General features: G+C 34.9%; 1 protein-coding gene across 2 annotated transcripts in view; it reads left to right on the forward strand.

The window, feature by feature from the left end:
- Positions 1-9,778, forward strand: part of LOC103698659 (la protein 1) — an 11,868-nt gene extending 2,090 nt beyond the window's left edge. The window contains exons 5-10 of one of the 2 annotated variants that reach the window (XM_008780699.4): positions 2,941-3,089; positions 6,010-6,090; positions 6,202-6,559; positions 8,239-8,386; positions 9,145-9,223; positions 9,298-9,778. In XM_008780699.4, the coding sequence (XP_008778921.2) occupies positions 2,941-3,089; positions 6,010-6,090; positions 6,202-6,559; positions 8,239-8,386; positions 9,145-9,223; positions 9,298-9,316 (834 nt within the window). In that variant the 3' untranslated portion in view covers positions 9,317-9,778. The remainder of the gene's footprint in view (positions 1-2,940; positions 3,090-6,009; positions 6,091-6,201; positions 6,560-8,238; positions 8,387-9,144; positions 9,224-9,297) is intronic. The other variant, XM_008780698.4, reaches the window with a different exon arrangement.
- The last annotated feature ends 522 nt before the right edge of the window (positions 9,779-10,300 follow it).

Here is a 10,300-nt window from a genome sequence, read left to right on the forward strand (position 1 = left end):
TATCGTGGCTAATTTTCAACATATTTTTGATGTTTATCTCTTGTATATAGTTCCTCCTTTTTGGAACATCAAGTCTTTAGGTCTGCCTTCCAAGGGCTTATTTACAAATGAGTTGTTGTTGGTTATGTTCCACTGGCTTTTTTCTTCCCAGGTTAAAATCACCTGGACAGCTTTCCCTTTGAAATCCATGAGAAGGAAGGAATATAGGTAAACTAATTCTACCAGATCAAAGTTATCTAAGACTCAAGGAGCATAATGGCACCAAGGTTTCTTGGAGCCTAGGCACAAGGCAAACGTTTAACAAAGTGAGGTGAAAAAAACACACATATATACAAATAATGATTAATTCATGATCTTAAGCATTTAACTATCAATTTACCAACACGGGTAAAAGTTTAGACAGCATTAAATTCAGATTTATGGACAAATAAACAGACAACATGACAAATATCAAATAACCAACCCAGCAGCAGACCAGGTTTCTTGTCTCATGTATGGGTTAAATTAGGTAGGTTGAAAGCAGGTCAAGTTGCGTCCAGAATACCAGCTTTAAAAATGGTATAATATTAGTAACTTTAGCCATGATACTGCTAACTGAACTCTCATTAAGTAAGAGAAGAACACTGGACCTCTTGTCACATCATCATGCAAGCTCCAAAGAACTGATTTAAGAAAATCATTTGACTCCAATAATTACTCCATTGCCTATCTTAAATCATGTATCTTAGACCTTTAGTTAATCAATCATATTCTCCTCAATCAAGGATTGCTGAACCGGTACTAGTAGGCGTATTGGCTGGCCATCGGACTGGTTCGGTACTAGTTCAGGCCGGTACAAACCGGTATCACTGTTTCGGCCTGGTTCACACATCCAAAAGCTTAAAAAATTTTGGAATCAGTACGGACCGCTTCGGGCCGGTACCGTCCGATACCTTTTTTAACTTCGAACCGGACCGATCAGAGACTGGACCAGTTCGGTACGGGCTGAACCGGCCGGTATGGGCTGGTTCAGCATTCCTTGTCCTCAATCATCAATTACTCGAAAAACCAACATCATGGCTGAAAAGTCCACTTCCTTGGGCTACTAAAAGGGCAAGGTCAACTCCATGATTTTCTTGTCAAGAGTTGTTTATTGAAGACTACTTCATTCGCAATTTTTCTTGTTTTGAAACAGCTTATATGACATTTTGGACATGTATTTACGGAAAGAACAAGATAATACATGGGTGGACAGCTAAAGTTTTGTCTAGAATTCATTAAAACGAGAATGGCTCTCATATCTTTAAATCTTATCAAAGAAATTTCTGTGACATTGTATACTTGAGTTAATAGGGTGGTAATGGGCAACGATTCAAGTTGGATACTTGTCAACCTCCAAATTCGGCCCATTTATTAGACAAATCAAATATCTAAAACGGAACCATAACTCTTTAACAAACAGGTAACCTGAGCCGACCCACATAACCTATTTAATAAACAGGTTGGATCAAGTTAAACGGGTCTTAAACTGTTTACATGTGTTAAACATACCATAAATAGGTCAGTTCATAAGTATGTTGGCATGATCCAAGTATTAACTAGGTCAAAACAGGTTAGACAGGTCAGGACTCTCAATTTGAATCTGATCAATTCAATAAATGGGTTAACTTGGGTTGACCCATTTATGACTTCGACCTGTTTATTCCAAGCTAATGTAATGAATAAACCTGCTTATCTATTGTCAATCATGGGTCAGTTTGGTGAGTTAGGTCATAAACTGCCACTCCTATATGTAATTATACCTTGCACCATGTTTCATTGATTAAAAATTAATCATTCTAACCATAGACTTAAGAAATTTGGAGTCCTTATGTTTCGCAAAATGAGCATATATAGTAAGTTAAGTTTCCTTTGTGGAGCTTACTAATATTTTGTGATATATAAAAAAAAATAATGTATGACCTTTAGGGGCCCTTAGATGTGCTTTGCATCAAGGTATTTTTACAGGTGAAGGGAGCTTATTTGAGAAGCTGCAAACTAATATTTATTTTCTAGATAGAAGACAGCAGACAAAAATCACTAAGTGCAAACTTATGGTCACTGTTTATCCTTAGAAGTTGAGTCGAACTACTAGCGTCGAAGAGACCTGGTCATGTGAGATGCATATTAGTTTGATCTAGCTACATAAGTCACTCTTAATTTTACTATTATCATTGAACCAGAACAGTTACTGTCTTGAATCTTGATCGTAAATTACTATTTGCTGCCGGTTGTATCACACTTTGAGATCAAGTTACATACTATCAGTTTCAGTTATTTGATATCTTGGTTACATGTTCGAGCTTCGTATTATATGTTGGTAATTTTCTGATAATGGATAGACTTGATATAATATAAGGCAGATGCTGTTTATTTATTTATTTATTTATTTATTTTTTTTTTTTTTTGGGGGGGGTGGTGTGGGGTGGGGTGCGGGGGATTACGTTTTGGTTAAAAGCTATTGTTCATAAAAGAAATTATCATATTTCAGTATCCAAGGTTGAGGTTTTCTGGGACCTCAATTAGTTCATAACTTTTGTGATCTAAAGTTGTACCAAAGCTTCCTTGTCCATTGATGTATTTTATCTGGTCCATCGAATTGCACCAGGAAATACTTGTTACCTGCGATGCTTAAAATTATTAACCTGTAGACTCTCTTTTGTATGTCCTCTGCTCATTGACAGTCTTTTTAGCAACATAGAAATAACACACACACACACACACACACAAAACCCATCAATATGATGCATAGCTTTCCTATCTCTCCTCAATCTAGCTGCATTTATGGTGCCAGTTGAAAGAGGAGCACTAGAAGTTTAATTGTTTTTAGTGCTTTAAATTGATAATTTCAATGCTGAAGGTGCAAATGGCCTTATCTTGTGTTGATTGTCTTTCCTTTTGTTTTTTGATTATATGATGCAGGTGAACAGTGTGAGGCTACCTTGTCATGTTGCAGACAAGAGGCACTTTTGTGGCACTGCCTTAATTGAATTTTCAGAAGAAGTTGATGCGGAAAAGGTTCTGAAGGAGAGCATGGTTTATGCGGGAGCAGAGCTAGAATTAAAACCAAAGTAAGCTTTAATTATGTGAAGTATTTAGAAGCTGTTACCTTAGCTTTTAAGTGTCCTAATATGGCATATGCTTGCTTAGATGTAACAATTTACATGTTGTTATGTCCGTGTATCTTTTTCTGTTATTGAAGTCCTTAAAATGCTGTAATTGTTTTGTCTAAATAAGTCATTTACTGAAGTTGTGGCATTTGACATCATGCAATCGTTCGTCTTTTCTGTTCATTTATGTCAATGTGATCCCATCAATTTTGTAGCTCTTATGTTATTGTGTTTGAAATGCCAAAACACCTGGAATCCTGGCTAACCGGAAAGTTAATTGGCTTCAAATGAGTAGTTTTTCATGTTAAATTATATCTCACACAAGGAGAAATTCTTTATGTGCTTGGTGATGCCACATGTCCGTAAGTAATGGAAAAGCTCGCATGGCCCAACGCTTTGTCTTTTGACTTCCTTTGCAGTAATTGCCGTCACATAGTGTTTTCGGGTTGTCTGCACTGGTTTATGCACACATGGATGCACAAAAAGTTCCGTATGCACAAAATATAGATATAGCTTAGAAACAAAGGCCTTATAGTCAGTACTTTTCAGAATAAATATTTTTGGAACTCGGGGACTTTCTTGACATTCTTGATGTGGAATGAAGAGGATCATCTATCAAGGCCACATCAAGTAGGACTCTTTATGGTCATCATACAATGCTTTGTCATGCATAGAAATACATTATTGATTTTACCAGTGCAACTCTCAGGATGTATGTAGATGTGGAATTTGTTCCTAATGTGGAAATCTGTGGTGATTATGAATATATTGTATGAACGTTCATGACATGTATTTCAATGTTTTTGACTTTGACCACTGTTTATCATAGTGATAAGGTTAATAATTATTCTCTCTCCCTTACAAAGGCCAAAGTTTCAGCTGCATATATTAAGTTACTGTTAATGGACAGATCTATTTCGATAGTTACAAGCTCATGTGGAGGCAAGTGCTAATCAGATTCCCATGGACTTGTGACTTGACTGAGGAAAACCTGTTTGGAGAGCAAATGATTATTTCTTACAATTGTCGATAATACTCTCCAAGTTATAGATTAATGTTAGAAAATTAATTTATCAAGGTAAGATTTAACAGAAAAAATGTAAATCAATTTCTGAAAATTTGGAATAGAATCTATGATTCCATTTTGGTATATACTTTGTGTATTTGAGTTTATGGATCAAAATCCTTCAGAACATGCAATGCTAGTGACTATTCAATACTGGGTTAAATACATAGGCCTTAAGTTGCAACCTGTGAATTCTCGATAAAAGGATATACATGGCCATTAAGTTGCAAAAGCTGTGTGTTGTGTTGGTGAGAATCCAATGGAATATGTATTGTTCTATATGATTCTTCTAAGATACACATCAATGTCTAAACTGTACCCCTAACAGCTATTCACGTAAATGAATCAGTTTGCATACTCATAGGGGATGAATTTTCTTCTCGATTACCATGTCATCGTTAGACCACATTTTGATAAATATTAATTTAGTTACAAACTCTCTTGATAAGAGTTCTTGTTTTTTGTTTACAGTTAAATTTTTAATTATATTATAATAAGCCTATTTTAAGAATTTTGTTATTTTGGCAAATTATGAAACCTGTAAAGGTTCCTTTTCCATTACAAACCAAAGATTAACATTTGTTGCCATTTCTGTGATATTTATTCCTTTGCACTCTACAACTAGCCTTCCAAGACCTTGGTGCATGTCTTCTTTTCATATACAATATAATTCTTCGTATTTATCTCTTCAAAATTGTAAGTCTTACTTTCTTTTGATGTTTCAGGACATTGACTTTTTCTATTTATTTGCTACAGCTAACTTTATTTCACTGAAAATGAACTTGGTTCAGTATTACAGTCTGTTATTCTTCATGTCATTATAATTAAGAAAACCTAATAAAATATAGCCTATGCTTATTATTAGAATGATGTAGTCCCCCCGCTTTTGTACTCATGATCTTTAAAAAGTAAAGCATCCTTTCCATCATATTACTCTGTTCCTGCTTTAGACAACTGATCCTCATATTAGGGACCAGATTAGCACTCATGTCTAAGCCAAGATTGATGAACCTGGCCCAAGTTACACAAAACCAGGTTGTACCTTGTTGATACATAAATCTTATGCAACAAAAACAATTCCATTTTACAAACTTTTGCAAAGATGGCATCTGCAACAAAAGATGTTATGAGACTCCCGTACGCAGAATGGCTTGCATATATACATTCAAGGGTCCGAAATGAGGAGTGAAAGACCAGTTCATGTGGATGTGAGTTATGAAATGGATTAGAAAAGTTTGCAATCACATCGGAAGCAGCCCTAAAAGGAACGATAAGCAATGATATTGGTAAAACTGGCTGCAGTTAGTTTGAACATAGTTTGATGATGACTACAGACTTGGTATACCTTTACAAAAGAGAGAACTATTTGGATCAACTTAGGACCAAGAAAATCTCAAGTGAACAACTTATAGTATGATCCTTGTTTTGTTTCTTAACACTTCAAACATGAAATAACTACCATCTTTATAATTTCTTATCCATTTGACGAGATCCTCATGTTAATAAAGACAGAAAGGAGAAAGAAACACCTCCAATTGGTTATGAAGCACAAAAATTTGTTTACAACAATCCATATATCAGCAGTTAAAAAAATGATAATGTTTCATTATCTTTTACATGTAATTCTATGTTAGTGTATCAGTAAGCTTCTGTGCAGAGATTCAATAAATTTGTGTTCCTTGGGCTTTTACATAAGTTGCTTTATTGATGAAATACCCATGTCCGGAACATTTTCTATCAATTTAGGGATGTGAGGTGTGATTGAAATGTGTGTTACTTTGTATTTACTTTTTATATTTACTTTCTGTAATGCAGAAAGGAATTTGATGCTGAAAGAGAGAAAAAGAGGGCAGAATTCGAAAAGAATTGCTCTAACAAAAATACTTCAAATGGAAAGTAAACATCTGCAGTTCTCTTTCTTAGCATTTTGCTCCTTTTACCTACTTATTTTTTGTTTATAATTTTCAATTTAAATGATATGTTTTTATGGGGAATATCTGGTGAAAGCTATCCGAAAGGCCTAATAGTTGCATTTAAGTTGAAGAGGGTCCAAGTTGATGAATCTACAGAACAAAAAGATGCTGGCAAGGTGACCAATACCACTGAAGGTTGCAAGTCAGAAGTTTCAAATTCTACAGGAAGCCTCAATGAAGAGGGTGAACAGAAGATATTAGAAAATGTTAATAAGAAGGAGGAGAAATCTTCAGATGATGCATCTAAAAATCACGTGCAAGAAAATGAAGCAGTGGCTACTGGTGATGCTGCCGAAGAGAGTAAAGATGATGGTGCAACTGGTTCATCAGGCAAGACTGTAGTTACACGGGAAGATCTGAAACAAGTCTTCCAGAAATTTGGAATTGTTAAGGTATATTGTAGATTCAGTCTCTTTCATTCCTGCTATTTCAAAATTTTTGTTGTGTCCTAGTGCACTTTTAATTTTTCCTGATCTGGCATCTACTATATCCTTCAGTTTTCCATGCAGCTAGTAATCTTTTCTATTTTAACATATGCTTGTAAAATTGCATGTGGATATGCAGATGGTTCTTATAAGTCTAATTAATTGCTAAGATAACCAGACTACATATGAAGTATAAGTTACAGGAATGAAAATTTGATAGCAAAGTTACAATTGAAAGATATCATTATAGTGTTTTTTTACCTAGTTGAGTAGCAGATTTGCCAAAATCATGTTTACTACAACCTAAACTGATTCAGCCATTGACCTGGTTTGCCAGCTATGCCATCCAAATATAGAGACAAGATTATGCTATTCTCTCTTTTTTCTTTTTGCATGTCTCTCTCTTTCTTTCATCATTATATTTATTAATGGTAAATGCATAAAGATTTGGTACTGTTAGGTAATGGCTAAAATAGCTGCTTTTTAATTAATTATATAAGAAAATGTATAAAAATACTCCCCCTTTTTTAATGAGATACTTTTTTTGTGCACTTTTTGGGGACCAATTTTTGAGGGAGATGGATTAGGGAACTACCGAATTAAAGGGATTATTAACTCTCTTTATGATACAAGGAGGATAATATCAATGAACTTTCTCCAAATAATTGAAAAATTATGATTCGTAAGGCCTTAGACCAACTCTTGTGTTTGTCGAACCCTGTGCCACGAGTGCACTAATTTCTTTTGTGCAAAATACAAGGACTAATAAAGACATTCCAATTATTTGGGCACATAGCATTATGATTCCATATTTATCAATTTACAGACATTAAACAATTAAATTTCATTGGAAACAAATATTTTTGACTTGGAGCCATTTCTAAGAATTCCTTTAGAAATAGTCATGCACCATACATGTCAAAAATATCATTTCAATTAAATAATAAAAAATCAAATAGAAGATAAAAACTCAATCCTCATCAATCAGTTTTGTGCATAGCAAGTGTCAAATAGTGAAGATGAATAAATAATTTCTGGGTAGATTATCAGAATTCAAACTAGCTGAGGACTCTTTCCTACTCTTATGCATGAGAGTGTTTTAGGCATAGGGGCTAGGGTCTGGTCTGGTCAATATTTGATAAAATTCCAAGTGAGATGTGTGGATCGTGTTCTGTCAGTTGAAGTAAGAGAGAACTTTAGAGTCCCAAAGGGAATTAATGAATCTGTGCTGGTAAGGTTAAGAAAAGGAAGGTGCAAAGACTCTCATGAGCACCTATTATATCTGATCGCATTGGTTTCATCTGGAGGCATAGGAAATATACCAGTTAGGGAGAGAGAATTGGAAATAGAATGTGGTTGGGAACAGGATACTGGGAGCTTGGAGTCTTTCTTTAATTGGTGTACCCCAAGTGACTAAACTTACATGAACCATAACACAAGCTGAGATCCCAGTGTATGTCCCTTGCTCCAAGAATAGGAGTATTTGGAGGATGAAGTTTGTTTTGGTATTCTTGTAATTAAATTGTAATACTTGGGAAATATTTCTGCTTTTATGTATTTCTTAGGATTTTGTGGTCTCCTGTATGCATTGTTTTCATTTCTTGCTGTCTTCCTGTAAATTTTATCTGATTCTTCTGTTTATGAAGTTTATTGATTATAGAATGGGAGAAGAATCAGGATACATTCGTTTTGAGGATCCTGATGCAGCTACAAAAGCTCGTGCAGCAGCAGTGCTTGCTGAAGAAGGTGGCTTGATCGTGAAAAATTATATTGCTACCTTAGAAGCCCTGACTGGTATGTTGCTTGCTATGCCCTCTGTCTCAAAGTCTTTGCACACAAGTCTTCTCCTCCGCTAACATAAAAACATTTCCTTTTCCTTTAGTATTCAAGAACTATAAAATCATAACTAGACCAAACCTTTCTCATTAATTCTGACTGTGCCATTATTTTGCTTGGCTGTACATTTTCTTTGATATTGATGCCAATGTACCTTCCAGAGTGATGGGGTTTGTGTCACTACTCACTAGATATGCTGGCTCCCAGCTATAAGCTATTCAGGCATCAATCTTGGTGCATGCTTACTCATATGGTTAAGAAATTGCGACTCCATTATAAAATGGCAATGCAAAAATGGGGTTTACTGCTACAGCATAAATACATTTTTGTGGATTTTACTTCTGTCTTTCTTGCTAATGCCTGATATATGAATGGTTCATATTGATATACTAGTCATAAAATTCTGTTGAAAAAGCATATGATCCTTTGCAATTAAGTAAATTCAAATATTAAAAAGCTTATATTTTTTTTTTGAAAAATCTTGAATATGTTCCTATGATGGAATTGAACTTGGATTCATATTGATATACTAGATATAAAATTAATGTTGTTAAAAATGGATACATACAATGAGGGAATAATACATATGGACTTTTATGATTAGAAAAATTCATACATCTATTTGTTTTTTTTTTTTTGGAAAATCCAAACTGAAGAAAGCAGATTATTCCAGACCTTGCGTTTAAAACCAATTTCTTTGGATGCTTCGGTTTCAGGTGATGCTGAAAAGGAGTACTGGAACTTGCTCCGTGGTAATCAGGAGAGAGTCAGGGAAAATAAAGGCAGCAAAGGAAGGTAAAATGCACCTCGTCTATCTTCTGTTCTATAGTCTGAGAGATTCCTTACAGTGAGATACTAGACCTTAACAGAAGCTTTAATCTGATGTAATGTCACAGGGGCAGAGGGGTTAGAAGCAGTAGAGGTGGGAGGCATATTGGTGGCAAGCGTACTCGCGAAACAGATTCAGGTGTCAGGCAATCTAATAAAGCTCAGAAAGTTGATGCTGCTGCATGAGTTTCCAAAACTGCTCCTACGGGGATAGCTCCTTGCAGATGACTGATTTTGCTTGTAGTCTTCTGCAATATAAAGCAATTGATCTCCCATGGGTTTTGTGGGTAAATGTCATCAAATTTAAATAAGACATTAGTGTGTGCTTGATAAGACCCTAAGTTATATTTTTATTTTGCTGTGAGCTAAAAGATTGTCCTTCGAATGGCAGTGATTTTGGCTTCCCACGTTCTTGGGAATGATTTGGATTCTTCCTTACCAAATCAATGTCAGTATATAATTTTCTAAGACATTTAAGGCCATTGATAACATTGGTGAAACTAGTAAATATATCTGATATTGGCACAAGACTCTATTCTAAATAGTTCATAATTGTAAACAAGCATATTAGTTTTAGATTCTTTAATCTAGTTAGTGCCTTTGCGAGTTACTTTCAACCTATCTTAGATTATTTTAGCAGAAGAGTAAGTAGATATTTTATTAAATTCATTAGCATCTAGAGAATAGTATAAAACATTCATTGTTTTAGCATTCAGCTGAGCTATCTCTTTATCAAATTTATCTCATTTTTTTTTGGGTTTGGGAAGAAGTGGACATCAATAATCTTTGTAGGTGTGAGAGGACTATTTACTATAGCATTCCATATGTCATAGTTAAGTGATTTAATAAAAATGTGCATGCGAGCTTTCTAAAAAGTGTAGTATGTGCCAATAAATGGAGAGAGTCTATTTGTGGATTGTTCCTCGGCAAGAGAGGTATTAACAGGGGTTGTCATAGATTTTTAACTCTTGACGATTAGGTCAATAAGTGGCTCAAGTATTAGGCCTGCCATAGATCTTTAACTCTGGACGATTAGGTCAATAA

This window comes from Phoenix dactylifera, chromosome 9 (genome assembly GCF_009389715.1).
Source record: "Phoenix dactylifera cultivar Barhee BC4 chromosome 9, palm_55x_up_171113_PBpolish2nd_filt_p, whole genome shotgun sequence".
Classification (NCBI taxonomy): domain Eukaryota; kingdom Viridiplantae; phylum Streptophyta; class Magnoliopsida; order Arecales; family Arecaceae; genus Phoenix; species Phoenix dactylifera.